The 17505-nt window shown below is 38.5% G+C and overlaps 1 protein-coding gene across 1 annotated transcript in view; it reads left to right on the top strand.

The window, feature by feature from the left end:
- The window catches only part of loxhd1b (lipoxygenase homology PLAT domains 1b), a 33752-nt gene extending 17141 nt beyond the window's left edge, over positions 1–16611 (top strand). The window contains exons 24-44 of the mRNA XM_016674056.1: positions 2062–2195; positions 2324–2469; positions 2559–2663; positions 2744–2872; positions 2962–3126; positions 3386–3567; positions 3649–3765; positions 3887–4049; positions 5805–5959; positions 6030–6239; positions 7373–7499; positions 9029–9237; positions 9470–9655; positions 9738–9865; positions 10163–10280; positions 11112–11289; positions 11388–11573; positions 11740–11910; positions 12006–12138; positions 12888–13043; positions 13136–16611. Coding sequence (XP_016529542.1) covers positions 2062–2195; positions 2324–2469; positions 2559–2663; positions 2744–2872; positions 2962–3126; positions 3386–3567; positions 3649–3765; positions 3887–4049; positions 5805–5959; positions 6030–6239; positions 7373–7499; positions 9029–9237; positions 9470–9655; positions 9738–9865; positions 10163–10280; positions 11112–11289; positions 11388–11573; positions 11740–11910; positions 12006–12138; positions 12888–13043; positions 13136–13616 — 3579 coding nt within the window. The 3' untranslated portion in view covers positions 13617–16611. The remainder of the gene's footprint in view (positions 1–2061; positions 2196–2323; positions 2470–2558; positions 2664–2743; positions 2873–2961; positions 3127–3385; positions 3568–3648; positions 3766–3886; positions 4050–5804; positions 5960–6029; positions 6240–7372; positions 7500–9028; positions 9238–9469; positions 9656–9737; positions 9866–10162; positions 10281–11111; positions 11290–11387; positions 11574–11739; positions 11911–12005; positions 12139–12887; positions 13044–13135) is intronic.
- Positions 16612–17505: the final 894 nt, after the last annotated feature.

Raw genomic sequence — 17505 nt, 5'->3', positions numbered from 1 at the left:
GTGGTCAGGTCAGGAAGGAACGCTGGATATTTACTCACACGGTGGCTTTCAAAAAAATCTGGCACCGTCTGCCCTCCTGAGAGCGAATATAACTGCTGGTGACCAGGTGGGAGACATGAGCCTGATTGCGCTTCAGCGCAGCAGCATGCAGGTGAACCAGATAAGCTTGATGAGAGGTGAGTGCAAAGGAGGAGAACATGGCAGGCAGACGGGCCAGAAACATTACAAAAGGTTTAGAACTTGTTTGCAGAAAATGAGAAATGATCAAAATAACAAAAAGATGCAGTGCTTTCAAAGAAAACTAGTTCATGTTCATTTAGAAACAACAATACTACTGTTATGAGTCAGGAAGAGTTCAGAAATAAATATTTGGTGGAGTAACCAGTATTCAGTGGGGTTCAGTGGTCTCTTAATTTTCTCCAGAGCTGTATATCATGATTTATCCAGTCAGACCAGAATGTTGTGTTGGAGCAGCAGCTTGGAGACATAACAAACCTACACCCTGTGGAGGGAAATAAAAGTACTTGAGCTGAAACTCAAACCAAAAAAGAAATTCTGAAAACATTTAGAGTGACGTAATTTCTGTTCCGGTTCTGAACGGTACCAGATTCACACCAACAGTTTTGATACCAGAACAGCCATGTTATATTGATGAGTGCGAGACTCATTGTTACCCAAATAAACAGTCCATCAATACCTAAAACTTTCCATAATTTACTCACAACCCAATGTTTGACCTTGAAAAGTTTTCTCAAGCTACTCCTGCACATATGGTAGAGAGAGGGGAAGTTAAACTTCTCAGACAGCAGCTGCAGTCAAATGTTCCCTCCTTTCATTTGGGAAAGACCAGGAGTCTGCAACCTTTACAGCCTAAAGAGCCACTTTTATGGCTTTATGGCCACAGACACCTGTGGTTAACTGTGTTGTTTTGTCTGTGTGGGAAGACTAATGTGACACTTAGGTTACGTCTAGGTTTCAAATTGTTTCACGCTCCTGTTGCAAAACTTATTTCTGACAGGAGAAATCATTCGTATTTATCTGTTTAGTTCTTCAGAGCTCACTCATGTTTGCCGTACAAACTTTTACTGTAGCACCAATAAGCAGCCACAGATCCATCCAGCATATTTCCATCCAAAATCAAATTTTTTCAAAGGAAAAAAAACAACAAAAAAAACAGTCCGTTTATTGTTTATCATCAGATTTTCATACGGTGCCATTGCAGGCGTGTGAACTTCCTCAATGCTTATCTGTTTTAGTGGATCCGACTCAAAAGTTTACTCTTGTTTCAGAAAATCTTGTTTTAAAATAACCGAAAGAGGTAGATTGTGATTTACTTATCTTTCCTATTTTCAAGATTTGTAGGTTTTCTTTCTGTAAAATATAATTGTAGACCTTTAAAAAAATACTATTTGGCACATGAGCTCAATGTGGTTCCTAGAAGTAATTACTCATTTTACACCTCTTGACAATTCAGAATCACTAATCCCATCAATTTTCATCAGGGCTGCACCAGTTTTTATAATCGATATAAGAACCGGTGCTTAAAATCAACAGTTCTTGTTGAAAAACCCGATGACCTCTGGGCAACTTGAGCCTTGCTCAGAGGTGTGGGTAGGAGTGTATTCTGCTACAATTACAGGATCTCCTGCAGGGAGGCCAGCTGTGACTGAGAGGAGCTCTGAGGAGTCCGCCATGTCATTGAACCTGTCCTACTTTTACTCCCCACTTCATCCACTCCTGTGAATTATTCATTTCTACGTTACAACTGGTGACAAACACACTCAGTTCAGTTTATTTCTAACTCCACAAATCAAGGCCTGACTAAAATCTTATTATCTAAGAATGATTTTGTGCGAAAAAATGTAATTAACATATTGTAATCTGTAAAAGGAGCCATATTATGTCATCTAACAACTGGAACTGTGCAAAACATGCTTGGCTTTTCCCTCTAGACCCAGGACAAAGGCTGGGTGGATAAAACAAATACTTTCTCTGGAGAGATATCTCACATTTCCTAAAAGTCTAACTGAACCGGACAGCGTCTCTCCTGTAATTTTGCAGGAAGACGTTTTCATCGTGACATCTATTGATTTGCTCACCTTGAAGAAGTTGCGAATCCGACATGACAACACTAAGCCTCACTCATCCTGGTACCTGGATCGTGTTGAGATAGTGGACACAAAGGAAGATGTAACGTAAGGGTAACTTCTGTTTCAATGCATTTTTCTCTGTTTTCTGACTAAATATAGCTGTACACCTGCAAAAATTAACAGTTTTGTGCAGAAGAAAAGCTCTGATTAGTTTCTTTCTGGGGTGTCTGTAGGTATTACTTCCCTTGTAACCGCTGGCTCGCAGTGGATGAGGATGACGGGCAGATAGCAAGAGAGCTAGTTCCTGTTGATGAGGCCTTCATGAGGCAGGATGAAGACGAGGAGGGAACTAGCGCCACTTTGGGACTGGAGCAGAAATGTAAAGTGCCTTAAACGACTGAAGCAAATTATAAACATAATGTGTGATTCAGTGCGATATGATGTCAACCTCTATTACTGTCGTTGCAGCCATGTCCACCACCTACACTCTCAAAATAAAAACTGGGGAAAAGAAATATGCTGGAACCGACGCCAACGTTTTTGCCATCCTGTTCGGTGAAAAAGACGACACAGGTGAGCCCCGGCGTTGCCGTGGCGACACAAAGATCCTGCCCAAAGGTTATAACTGGGATGTGAAACTCCTGTTGATTCAGGGCTCATCAACCTGAAGTCTTGTAAAAACTACAAGAACAAGTTTGAACAGGGGATGATCAACGAGTTCATCGTGGAGGCAGTGGACCTGGGCGACCTGGAGAAGCTCCGGATTGGACACGACAACTCAGGCGGGTGAAGAAGAAAACTTTTTTTAAAAAAACAGAAATAAAATGAGTTTAAATTATATCAAAATGTCTGATGCTTTTGATCCCAATAGGAGGTTCATCCGGTTGGTTCCTGGACTGGGTTGAGGTGGACGCCCCGTCTCAGGGACAGAGACTACGTTTCCCATGTGGCCGCTGGTTGGATCCAGGAGAGGATGACGGTGCCATCGTGAGGGATCTCTATCCCGCTGACTTACAGACTGAAGTTTACACTCCATGTAAGCAAATAGATGCTAATAAAAACATTAGTGGGAATGGTATTTATGGAAATGTGCTTTTTAGGAACCAAAGATGTTAAACTTTGCAAAATAGGAAAACACAGTAAAATCTGCAGAAGTGTTTAAAGTTTCATCAGTGGTTTGCTTTAACTCCAACTTTTTATGGCACTTTCAAGACATAAAAATAATAAAAATAACAGTCAAATTTCATATCGCAGGTCACAAAACTAAGCAAATCTCCTGGTTTCTTGTTTTTCAGTCGTGCCTTATGAGATCAAAATATTCACCAGTGATGTGTTTGCTGCGGGGACAGACGCTGACGTGTTCATCGTCCTGTACGGACAAAACGGGATGTGCACACTGCAGAAGCACCTGTGTGTAAACAAGAGAGAGCGACGGCTTTACTTTGAGAGAGGAGCAGAGGACATGTTTATTGTGGAGGTGAGGAAGTGTGTTTTAGAATAAAGAAGGCTTCTTACGCCGTGCTGTTGGTTTGTAAACAATCGGATGTTCTCGCCTCAGCTGGAGGACATCGGTGATGTGATAGAGAAAATCAGGATAGGACATGACAACAGAGGCACCAACCCAGGGTGGCATCTTGACAGGGTGGAGATCAGGCGACAGCTCCGCAAAGGAAAGGTATCCAATATGCACTCCAGACTACACCACTTTCTCGGAAGACTAAATAAATTATGAACAGTTTAGTAATATAACATTTCAACCAACCTAGCATGGCTCATTTGTCTGTGGTTCACGTCAGGGTTCAGAGACCACGATATTTCCATGCGAACGCTGGCTGGCCAAGTCTGAAGATGATGGAGAGACGGTGAGGGAGCTGGTCGCCTCTGACATCATCACCCAGAAGCTCCTCCGGGACGGGACACTAAAGACGACCGAAATGGAGGTGGAGGATGCTCTGGAGAGTAAGTTTTACTCTGATTTAGATGAAGAAGTGCAAATTATTTTACTTTTGCTTATCATGTTGTTACATTTACAAGTGAATGCATTTTAAAAGCACACACTGCATGCACAAAGTTGGCTCAAAATGGTCAAAAATAAAATGTTAAGGTAGGTGTAGCTGTTCGGACTTGGTGATAAATCAACGTATGAGCTTCTGATGAGTTTCAAAATGGTATTGACAAGTTGTATATTTTTTACTTTGCTCTGTTTCTGCCAGTCAGGTTTCCTCCCGATGGAGTTTGGGGAAAATTCAGTATTCTGACAGAATAAAAAAATTTGGTAACATTTTATTTGAAGGGGTGTGTATAAGACTGACATGACACAAACATGACGAAACACACGTTGTGAATGTGCAGGAGTCTTCATGAATGTTTACAACTCTTGTCATGAAGTGTCATTCAGTAAATAATGATACTAATAATCCAAAGTTGCACTAAAAGTTGCATTAAAAGTCAATTGAAAGTGTAAACTTTGCTTCATTTGGACAATAATGATCCTTTTAATGCAAAATTCTATTAAGATTTGCAGGTTTTAAAAAAGGAAGGAGGAGTTTCCTACAGGAGCAGTGAAAAGTTTGCCAGGCCTGTTGCAGAGTTGTAATCTGCAGCTCCACTTTGCCCTGCATATTGAGTTTCCGCTCTTTGTTTTTTGTTTTTCCAGCCTGCAGCTGTTTCGAAATGTTAACTCTTGGCAGTTGTTTTCATTGGGAAACCCCCTGAAACCCAATTCTGCTCAACTTGAATCACCATTCAAAGTCAGTGACTAGTTGCAAAATGTAAAGGCGATCAGAAACCAAGAGTGAGTTGCTTCTCAGAGAAACTCTGCTGGAAGTGAACGTCTGACAATCGTTTCCCTGAACTAATCCATTAACGCTGTTACTCCTAGCATCAAAAAAACAACAAATTTTCCCGAAATGCAGAAACCATATTTCCAGTAGTTGAGGTTGTATTATATTCTCTCATTAATAAACAGTAACTTGCTATAAGACAAATATGAAAATGCTTAGAAAGGTGCAGAAATAAAGAATCTGCTTGATTTTAAAAGTTAATATAATGAATTATTTCTGACATTTAATTGAAGTTGGATTGGATGTAACAAACAAATGCACTAATATTTGAATTAAAGTATAAGTTGGAGGGAAACCAGATACATTTTGCCGCCATCAATAACGTTCTTTTATATTTCTGTTTGTTTCTGACCACTCTTAATGTGAGAAATATCTCAGTTAATTTGAATAGATTAGTTTCCTGGCATTGACCTGACTTCTTAGCATAAAGCATAAATTTTAAGATAAGTTCTCCTGTGTGTTGAAACACTCAACTCAACCGTTTCTCTTTTGTTAAACATTTTGGAAATAGTCCTTTATCTTCATTATTTCATTTATTTTGTTCAAAAACAAAAAAACTCATACCACACAGATAATACAAAATAAAGCCCCACCAATTATTAGTATCACTTGGAAGTTTATTATTTTGTCATATTTTGAGACCATAAGCATAATTGACAATAAATAATATAAAAATTGTAAACATATTCTTGTTTTTAAAATGTCATTGCTCATTAGAAGCTGAAAACTTTTATGACCTAAACCGCAGTTTGTGTAAAGAAATGTGATGCATATAACTATATTTTATTTTTTATTTTTTGTAGTTGTGTACCTGAGTGTAAAAGAGCGTAAAGTCCGCTGTATTCACAGTTTGGACTCTTCTCCTTCACAGCTCACGGATACAAGGTGTCGGTGCGGACAGGTGACATGTACGGAGCGGGAACTGACGCCAACGTTTTTCTCACCATCTACGGAGACCTGGGAGACACCGGGGAACGCAAACTCGCCAAATCTGAGAACAACAAGAACAAGTTCGAGAGAGGAGAGGTATTTCTAAAGTTCAATGTCTAATAATGTTGGTGCGTGGAGACGTTAAACTCCATCCCTCGTTCTGCAGGTGGACAGGTTTACAATTGAGGCTGTGGACCTGGGTCAGGTGTTTAAGATTCGGATTCGTCATGACAACACGATGGTGGGAGCCGATTGGTACCTGGACCAGGTGGAGGTGCAGGATGAGGACACGGAGGAAGTTTACATGTTCGTGTGTGAGCGCTGGCTGTCGACAAAGAAAGAGGACAAACGGATAGACAGGATCTTCTACGTCAAGGTCTGTTTGAGTCAGTGGATTATTTTCAGTTTTGCAGACGAGGAATGCAGACGAAACAGATTGAAGACGGTTGCTGAACCACCAAAGAAGAAACATGACAGCAGTTCAGGAAAGAAAGAAGTTAATCCTTTAATTATCCTAATGATTAATGAGGACAAGACATCCCAGCTTTTCTATCCCTGGTACAGAAAAGGGTCACATAAACAACTTATGTGCTCTCAGAGACTTAAAACATAGAAAACTTTAGATCAGTACTGACTGAAGTTTATCTCCGCTCTTCGTCCTTTACAGTACATTTGATAAAGCAGATAAATATGCAGGTAGACGTAAACAGAGTCCATTTCTTCACCTCATCCCCCAAATCTTTAGAAGATAAAGGGACTAGAAGGGGATGTCCTGTTTAAAATCTAAAAGTAAACACTCCTCCATGTTTTTAATCGTTTTTGCTTTACAATGTATCATAAGGTGAAGGATCTAAGAACTACGTGTGCCAAGTACAAATTTATTCATAACTTGGATGTCTGTCTGAATCTTTTAAGCCGTTTTTGTGTCGTAAAATGTTTTAATCTCAATGTTTTTTCACAGCCGCTGGTTTTGTTCAAAGAATCATTAAAATAATCACCGGTTAACATAGTTTAAATTAGCTTTGAAATAACATTTTTAGTTCTTTTCTCTTTTTTCTTGCATCAATACTTTTCCTAACTACCTGAATAGGTTTTTTTGTCCTTCTGACACTTTTAACAAACAAACCATTCTGTTCCCATGTGCTGAACTGGATGTTCTTAGTACATTATTTAATAAATTACTCAGCTAGGTTACCATGAAAATTCTCCAGTCTAACGTAGATTTTTATTCCGCTTTATTTTCTGTTCTGGATCTTTTCTGTTAATTGTGGATCTGGTTCCCATTTGGTCCATTTTTCTCTTGAAACATCCGATTCTGACCTCAGTTCAAACCAGCAGATGTCATTCACATATCCACATTTTCAAACTCTAGATGATGAGATTATGTTTTCCACTGCAATGCCTGCCAAAAGTGAAAGAAGCGTGGCAATATTTTTTTCTATTTTGTTATTCTTGCAGTGTTCTGTTTTGTTTTGTATTACTAAAATCTGTTCTGTGGGTCCATTACAGGGGTATGAAGGTGAAAGGAATACAGATCCATATTTTATGAAGATGGCCCAGTCCAAACAAGGACTCGATAAAAACGCCAATAAGAAGAAAAAGAAGAAAAAGGCTACAGTGGCCGAAGAAGGTCCAAGTAAGCAACCCTTTAAAAATCTCTGATGTCAACATAGAAAACAGCCATTAAACCTCCTGTTTGTTCAAGTTCACAGAAAAAAATGTCCCACAGCATCAATATTATTTAACTGAGCCAAGATTTCGTAACTTCTTGTTTTGCTGCTGCGTTTGTAACTTTGTTTTTCATCTAAGCTGTTCTCTCAACGAGACAACCTGCATAAATAAAGATGAGATAAATAAAAATCTAAATTCCTCTTTAATAAAGCTGAGAAATGCATGTTGACGATGAAGAAGGTAGATAAAACTTTGCTGTGGAGGATCTGAAAACATTCTGGGATTCCTTTGAGAAACGAGAAAAACATCTGAGGAGAAGAAAACAAGAGCAGATGGTAGCATTTATAAACTAATGAAAAAGGGATTACTGAGGATGCTGAACTTCAGATAAAATTATATTATAAAATTATATTATCTTTGTGATGATTACAGCAGCTGGCTGCAAACTGAATGCTGGTTTGGTATCAGATAGAGGCTAATCTAATCTAATCTAATCTAATTTTCTGCTCCTGGGATTTTCTGGGTGGCTCACTCTTTGAGATCGATTATTTTCTTTATCATCAGATATTTAAATACATTCCTTTACTTTTTGGCAGTTTGTCTTTATAAACTAGGTCAAATGTTTTAGAGGAGTTTATTCCCACAACTCTAGTGGCAGTTTTAGTTTCACCTAGTTCAAATTATGTAAAAAAAAAAAATGAAACTAAGAAATCTCTGACTGAGCACCTTTTGCTTCCCATTTATTAATCTAAAAAATAATCAATAGATTAGTAGAAATTAATTTTAGCAGCAGATGCATCTTTTGCTACAAATGACCAAGTGTTCACTAAATAAATCTTGAGTTTTGCGTTTCAGGCAATAACATTTGTAATTATTTTTAAAAAACTAAATTATTTACTTATTTGGATCTTTTAAATATTTCAAATTTTCTAATGATTTCTAAAAATGTAAAATCTGCAGAATGTGACTTTTTTTTTTATCCGATTAACTTTCAGAAAAGTCAATAGAATAGTTTATTACTGAAATAATCATTAGTTTCAGCCCTATTAATTGATAAAAGGTAAAATTAGAAGATAGTTATAGTTATAGTTTTTATTTATTTCAAAAAGGTTTTTTAAAGACACGAGAACAAACAATCAAACATGTGCATACATAACTAAGAAGAAAATAATTTGTTTGCCACTATTTTTCTGTTTGAAAAGGAGCAGGAAGAAGTGAACACTTATTTAATCCGACCCATTATCTCAATTTAATGAAATATGCTACCTACTGACATAATAATCGCCCAAAATGTGTAATTAAGACCATGTGCCTGTTTAATATACTGGGCTAAACAGCCAACAAATCGATTATATTACACAGACAAAATGGTTACAACTAACTCTCAAGTGACACAATAATCTAATCTCATTTCAATTAAGAAGCAGATTTTCTAAAGCGTCACTTTTCTTGTTTGAGTAGTTAAATTTGAATCTGATCTTGTCCCTCATGCAGTCATCCCTTATCACTTCACGGTGTCCACTGGAGAGGACCGGGACGGCAGCACCACAGCCAGGGTTTATGTCATCGTCATCGGGCCGAACGACGCCGAGACAGACCGTCTGTGGCTGGACCTGGCAGAAGGGAAGAAATGCTTCGCGGCTGGTGGCATGGAGCACTTCGTGTGCTACGGAGCTGACGTAGGAGAGATCAAGAGGGTGGAAGTGAGAATCTGGGACTGTCTGTAGCTAAATCTGTGAAGCTGCCTGTCTGCTGCTGCTGCTGCTGCTGCTGCTGCCTCCTCAGTGCCGAAGATTTCACATAACGGCTTTCTAGTGCAGGAATAATTAACTGTGGCTGCAGTGCATGGGATGTGGATCAAACAGAATCAAATGGTTTCTGAATTCCCAGCTCTCTCTGTCTCCTCTCTCTGTCTCGTCTCTTGCTGCCGCTCAGCTCGGCCATAACGGAGTTACACCAGAGAGCTGCTGGCTGGTGGATGAGCTGTCGGTTGCTGTGCCAACCAAAGGTATCAAGTACATCTTCCCATGTAAATGCTGGCTGGCTAAAGACAGGGGAGACGGTTTGACTGTCAGACTGTTGAACGTGCTGGACTCCAGCACCATCAACATTATCCGCAAAGTGAGTCATCGCACTGAAAATATGAGCTGTTGGAAAGCAGAGTTCCTCTCATTTATGCCTGTTGTTCTCTGCGTTTTTGCAGGTTATTTATTCAGTCTCGGTTGTCACAGGAGACACTCAGTATGCAGGGACGGATACGAACATTTTCCTGACTGTGTACGGGGCCAACGGGAGCACAGAGGAAATGTTGCTGCCGAAGAACGGGGATAGGTCAGTCCAGCAGCGATCCTCTAATAGTAAACCCCACTCTCTAGGGAAAGTGTCCTCCTGATTAAAAAAAGCCCCCTGATTAGTTCTTCATCCAGGCTGAAGAGATGTAATTTTTCATCTGTGAAATATCTGAGAAAAATCTTTTATTTGCAACAAATCTCCACCCAATATTCTTGGCAAAAAATGATTTCTCTTTCCCATAAAGTCTCATTCTGAATTTTGTGATTTAATCCTGTTCTAATCTTTACCCTCTCTGATTCTGAGATGCTTGGTTTGTTTATTCGTTGTTTCGTGCAGGTTTGAACGTGACCAAGAAGACACGTTCACCCTGGAGATAGATGACATCGCTCCTCTGAAGAAGATCAGAGTTCGGATCGATGGCACTGGGAGCCGCCCAGACTGGTTTCTGGACAGGGTAACATGAAAACCATTAATGTCTAAAACTGCAAACATTACATTATGCTAAATATCACCAAAATACTTTATCAGCGGTAGAAAAGCAATTATAGGGTCATAAAGTTGGTTTTATCTGTCATTCAAAATGTTTGATATCATTATTTAAGCATATTTTTTCTGTGAAATTAATCATTTACACAACTTTTAGTATTAAAGGAGCAGTATTATGTAGTTTTCAGGCACATAGTGCCATTTTATAGCACAATCAAATAACTGTGTTACTTGATCAAGCAAAACTTAAAGGAAATTTGACTTGTAATTGGGCCTCTGTCTCTTTAAGAAGTCTTCCTCTTTCCGACACTCTGCCTTCAGCCCATAATCAGTAACAATATAACATCATGTAAACTCAAAATATTTTATATAATATTCCCCTTTAAGTTCTCAATAAGTGGTAATGAATCAAATATCTGAATTTCTTCACATCAGACCCTGATGTGTTGCTTTTTGACTTTTTTTTTTGCCTACTTCATGTTGTCAGACAAGCCCTGTTTAGGTGTTTTAGTGGATGTACAGGTCAATTAGTTATTTAAAAATTTGGTTAAATTAGTTAAAAAGGGGAAAATGATTGATATTATTTGAAAACAGCATTTTTTTATTCATTTTATTTTATATGATGATGTAAAACAATTCAGATTGAAAAAAAATATCAAAAACAGAAGACATTTGGAACAAACATTTTTTCTAAAAATGCCATCTTAGCAGTTGGGGACATTTCTTCACATCCAGTCCTGTCGTACTGATGTTCTTTCAATGTTAATAATTAATTGAATCACTCCATGCTCACTTTTAGATCCTCATGCGGAACCTGACCACCGAGGAAGAGTATCTGTTCACTTATGAGAACTGGCTGTCCAAGACTAAAGGGCCGAAAAGGACAAAAGTGTGTGAGCTGCCGGCAGTGGTGGACGACGAGGAGATGGTGGAAAAAACAACCTACATCATCCAAGTTCAGACCAGCGACGTCGGAGGCACGGCACATGAGTTTTAGACAGTATCGCTCTTTACTTTTTTAAGTAAATTTCATGTTTTTCTGTCTCGTTTTTGAACATTTGGTGCAACGTTTCAGGCGGCGGCACCGACGCCAACGTGTTTTTGATTGTGTTTGGGGAGTACGGCGACACCGGGATGCTGCCGCTGAAGGAGAGCACCAACAGGAACAAGTTTGAGCGGAAGATGAAGGACGTCTTTCGGTTTCCTGACATGCTCAGTCTGGGGGAGCTCTCCAAAGTCCGAGTGTGGCATGACAACAAAGGTGAGAAGAGGAAGCCTGCAGGGTGTAATACTCATGGTGCAAAGTTACGTTATTATGCATAGGAACAAAACCAATTCCTTCTATTCAACTCTGGACCTGTAAACTGTTTAGAAAAATATTGTTGAATGAATCAAAATTTGGATCTCAACGCCTCTCCTGTAAACAGGCCCGGCACCCGGGTGGCATTTAGAGTACATCGACGTGAAAGACGAGGCCATGGACCAGACCTTCAGGTTCCCCTGCGACCGCTGGCTGGCTAAAAATGAAGACGACGGGCAAATTATTAGGGAGCTGGCTTGTGCCAACAATGACTCAATAGACCTCAGCGATAAAACCAGTTAGTATAAAAACATATGGATGCTGAAAGCTTAAAATCTTTTGGAGGTAATTACATTCACATGAGATTATATGATTGCTTCTGCTTCGTCACAGAATATGAAATCGTCACCATTACTGCTAACACCGACAACGCCTCAACCTCAGAAAACGCCTGGATCGTGTTGGAGGGAAGGAAAGCTCGATCCAAGGAGTTTGTTCTGGAGAATAAGAAAAAGAAGTTTTTAAGGCAAGACTTTAAAAACACTCTTATTGTGACAATCTTGGTTTGGTTCTCTTTTGTGTTTCCTTTCTGAAGGTTTGCCATGTTAGTTTATTCTTGTGTTTTGTTTGGACTTTTAATTTGAAATCATAGCTTGATAAATATCAACTGCTCAAGAAACAAAAAAAATATTGATAATTTTTCTAGCTTGCATTTTGTATCACCTATAAAAATACGTAAATAAATCAAATTGGCTTCAGAAGTTAAAAAGTTACTCTGGGCTGATTCACAAACTCTGAACTCATCATCTCCACTGTAAGACATGGTGGTAGCAGCATCATGCTGTGGAGCTGCTTTTCTTTACCAGAAAAAGGAAAGCTGGCCAGCTGAGAAAGACTGGAAACTTGCGGGACTAACTTCATTAGTCACTGAATTAGTGGATTTAAGATTTTGGGTATTTGGGGAAACAATTTTCAGATATTTATTTGTGAAATTTTCTCTTTTATGCATTGTTTTCTACTCGTTCATCACATAAAATCTCCGTATAACATAGAAAATGTTAAAGAAATATGAATGCATTTGCAGAGATCTTACATAATCTTCCCTCGTTCATACTTTCTCTTTCTGCCTTCCTTTATCTTCTCGCGTCTCTTTTCTCAGGAAAGATAATTTCAGTGCCAACAAAGAAAACGTCTCACTTTATTGATATTTTTTTTGTAATTGCTCGCCGTGCACAAACTCGTCTAATAGTTGCAGATTTCTGTGAACTTTCGCAGCGGTGCCACTGACACGTTTGAGTTCTCGTCCAAACACTTGGGGGAAATCGCTGGGATCTGCCTCGGCCACATAACAAAAGATGGGAAGAAGGTGAAGAAAGAAGTCTTCTGGCACGTTTTGGAGGTGGTAGTGACAGAAAAGGAGCTGGGAAACAAGTGAGTGGATTCTCACACAACTTACATAATGTTAGGTTATGTAAAAAGAAAAAAAAAATGGTCCTTTGATGACTCTGAATCTTTTCGTTTAGGTATTTCTTTCACTGTGACGCACAAATCCCTCTGGCGGCCAAAAAGGACCAGTTCCAGACATTTGAGTGCTATAAATCCGTTGAAAGCTTTGCGAGCAAAGTTCGCAAACTGGTTCCCGTCAAGTACGAAATCATCGTCATCACCGGGGACGTGAAAGGGGCTGGAACGGACGCAAACGTTTTCATCACTATCTACGGAGTCAACGGTGACTCGGGCAGGCGTCAGCTCAGGCAGAAGTCCCGCAACCTCTTCGAGCGAGGGCAGACGGACCGGTTCATCGTGGAGATGCTCGACCTTGGGGAGCTGCTGAGGGTGAAGGTGGAGCACGATGGGAACAACTCGAACTGCGGGTGGTTTTTAGAGTGTGTTGAGATAACCAACACGGCTAACTCAGTCACAACCATCTTCCTGTGTGGAAAGTGGCTGGATGCTAACAAGGCTGATGGGCAGATACACAGAGTGCTTTATCCAAGATGCTAGGAAGTAAAAACAAGGGGTACTTTTTTAATTTACCTCTTTTACTCCTATTTGTTTTACATGATGTTTATTATGAAAAAGGTCAAAGTAACTCTGTGCCAATTGTTGAGGCTTGATCGCTTCAAACTTAAGGAAAAGCCATAAAAAAAGAAATGAATATCAAAGTAAACAAACACAAAAAACATTTAATTCATACTTTTATTTCTGTCATCTGCTTTTTTTGTCTTCACATTGAAGTTGCTGCACAGAAGCAGAATTATACGCACTCCAGCACGAACTGAAAGAAATATTGTAAATACAGGAGAAAATAATAGTTGTTTTTTGTAAATATAATCAAAAGTGAAGTGTCAGGTTTCTGATTTTAACTTAACTTGTTCTGTAGGGGCCGATTCTGCGCTTTAAGCTCTTTAAACTCATCCTAAACTGAGCCAAATGTACGATTCACAGACTCAGGATGAGCTTAAAAGTTTACAATGTTCCCAATGGACCTTCCTTAGAAACTCAAAAGCTTAAAATCCAGCGACAAATTAAGGAAATATTATGTCATTATATATGTACACTTTACTTTTGGGGAATCCCTAATAAAATAATTGAATCACCTAATAGTTACAAAACTATTTCAACTCAGGTTTTCCCTCTGTGCATTATAAGCCTGGCGGGTCCATCAGGATTTACTTGTGCCCCCACCAGGCTTAGCATTGTTAATTTATTTTAGTTTTTTTTTTTTTTAAATGATTGCCTTTTTTAAAGAGTTTGTAGTTGGTGTTTCGGTATTAATCTTGCAGTCTTCCAATAACGCATAACTATCAAGTGATATTTTCACATTTCCTGTCAATGTTAAACATGTTTTACCTCAAAAACACGGCGGGCAGCTGGATGAATGACTGCCTTAGCACCCCGAGCACCAGGCTTAGCAAGCTTTTGGGGGAAACCCTGCAACTTTAATTACAATAACAATGTTTTTTTGTTTGTATGTTTGTTTTTTATTTTTAAGATTTGATTTACAATTCACAAAAAAGCTGTGTCAAAAATTGACACAATCAGACTAAAGTCACGACTTAAATCTGATAGAAGAAACATGTTGGTAAATTTAAAATATTACTTATAATTTTGGGCTTATGTGGATTTTTTTTTTTTAAATAACTGAACAGCCAAAAAATAAACAAATAACAAACACCACATGTTTGATTAGTTGTCAGCATTTTAGGCAGTTTATTTGAAAAACACATACAAAAAGATCATATACAAGACAATAAATAAAAAAGAGACAGAACAGTTTGGGTTAAGCTATGCAACTTTTTGCATCATCATTAGTAATAAATACAGTACAAAATCCACCCAGAGTGAATCTAAAGATTTTCCACAATATTCACTGATCATGTTATTCTTCATTAAGATTTAGCTATTGCTTTCGTATTATTGATACATACTTCTACATTTCTATAAAATACTCAAGATCATAAAACATTGCGCGGTTACAGCAAAACAGCAGTGTGTTGTACAAAGATGGCCACTTCCCTTTTTCACTGGCAGGTTAAAAATCAACATTTTTCTCAGCAGCAAAGAAACATCTGAAATATTCAAGAAGGTACAGCATCATATTAAACACGTCTACAGAGCTACTCCCACATACACATAGGAAAACCTGAGAAGGACATGCATTAAAAAGCTTGTGCTTTGAGTTCTACTGTTCATTCCGGTTCATCAGCTTGAGTTAATACTATGGCTACTGTCCAGTTCAGCCTGGAGTTACCGGGGTACGCGGTGGAGGGCACAGGGTAAGGCCAGTGAGAGCACGAAATGAAATTATAGTAAGACCAGTCAGCTTCATTCCAATCCAATACATGTTAGAATAATTTGCAGGATTAGTAGAGTATTAATAAGAAATGCACACCGAAAAACGCAGTTAGCTTATCATACCAAGGTGTGAAACATCTATATTGTAAAACCACAGTAACACCAGAAGTTTGCTCAAAAGATCAATGGCTCAAGGTAGCATGTAAGAGAAGTCCCATAAATCCCACACGAAGCAACTCCTAGCAATATGTAGCAACAGATAATTCAACTGATGTGGTTTCTAAATCATGATTACTAAAGCGACATGTTGATATGAGGGATATGATCATTAAAGGATCTAGTAAAATATCACGGATTGTTATGAGCAAAACAAAAGCAAGCTATAAGACAAACGGGGTTGCACCCTGACACCTGTGGTAGATGGAAGCAGGAGTGATATTAAAATAAATAGAAAGTTTAAACATTCAGCGATTAAATCAATAAATGACATAAATGGAATGTAATCTAGATCAACAGCACCATGCTGGTTAGTCCCTCAGTCACCTTTTCTAATTTTCTTCCTTTGAAAAACAAAACACAGACGGCATGCACAAGCATCCCCACCAACCAATGCATAATGAGGTATTTTTTTTATATATTTTATGTTATTTTAAATAAATATATTGATTAAATTGCAAAGTTATGAGACAGAGACATTAAATATTCCACCACAATAGCTAGCTAGCTACAGTTAGTAATAAATAATGATTGTTAAATACTTAAGGCATCTTTAATCACAGCATTCTATGTGGACTAGCAAAACCTCCATTTTCATGTATTTGTAATTTCTTTTTTTTTTTTTTTTTGGATGGAGGTTACATATGTAAATAAAATAAAATAAAAATGCAACACAAACAGTCAAGTTACCTTCCAATAGTACACAAGGAAGCATGAAAATACTTGGAACTGAAAGAAAACACAAAACCTCGGACGAGAAGTACCCACACCACCAAACCAAAATATCAGGCAACGCCATATTATAGTGCATTTACAAAACACAAGCTACATTAGAACGACAATAAATATGTTTTTTTGCAGCATTGCAGCTTCTTTTTCACGATGGTTAAAATGGACAAGGTTTTGGCGTATTAGTACCATGTCCCGATTGGCAGGTGAGCAAAGAAAAAAACAAATAAAACATACAATTAAATGAAAAAAAAAAGAAATGGAAGAAAAAGACAATTGAAATAAAATTAATGCTAAGAACAGTTGTTTGGTATTTTTCAAATGGATGGCTTTTTTCTCCCTTTCACCCTCCTTCAAGTGAAGTATGCCAACATGGTTCATGCATGATACAGAGAAACAGCTTCTATCACTGAACATATCACAGTTCTAGCAATACCATACACAAGCACCATGAGGGAGAGTGGGTGGGGGACAATCGTACACATTCTAGCACATTTCACAGGCAGACTAGTTCGGATATTCCCTGTAACACCACCACACAGTCTTGTCTTTATAAGTTTTCAAACAGCCAGAGCAACTACGATTGAAATGCAAGGAGCTGATACACAACAGAGGCGATTTACTTCTATATAGTAATCACATGTGCTTGTCTGATAGGCAATAAGGTTCTGGTAATAAGAAATAGAAATGTCACTTGAATGGCGAGACTCAGGCACTGCATCATCAGCCTCGTGTGAGTGCCGTCAAGACATGAGCAGGCATGGGACGGTTTCTGGTTTTGCGGTACAGCACGGTTTTTGAAAATGCCACTAAAATTTTCCATCACACCATACCTGAGGATTGAACCCATTTCACTGAAAATGCCAGTGATGGTGATGTTTGAGCATAGAGTAGGAATTCTCCGAAACGTTTCCTAGTGTTAAGAAAAGTAGTGCTTGTCTATGAACGGAGCAGCAAACAAGTGTAGAGATGCATCGAGTGATCAGCTGTTGATCATAATTTCACTATTTTTACCTAAAAACTTAAAAATCTTAATTTTGCCAATTGGTGAAAACCCCAGACGTGACAAATCAACCTTATTTGGTGTAACTTCTAAGTCAGAAAGCTATCTACTTTCAATAATCAGGGAGGGAAACTTCAGTAAAATGAT

This window comes from Poecilia formosa, unplaced genomic scaffold (genome assembly GCF_000485575.1).
Source record: "Poecilia formosa unplaced genomic scaffold, Poecilia_formosa-5.1.2 Scaffold89, whole genome shotgun sequence".
NCBI classification, from domain to species: domain Eukaryota; kingdom Metazoa; phylum Chordata; class Actinopteri; order Cyprinodontiformes; family Poeciliidae; genus Poecilia; species Poecilia formosa.
The sequence above is the reverse complement of the archived record's forward strand: the minus strand, read 5'-3'. Positions and strand labels throughout refer to the sequence as shown.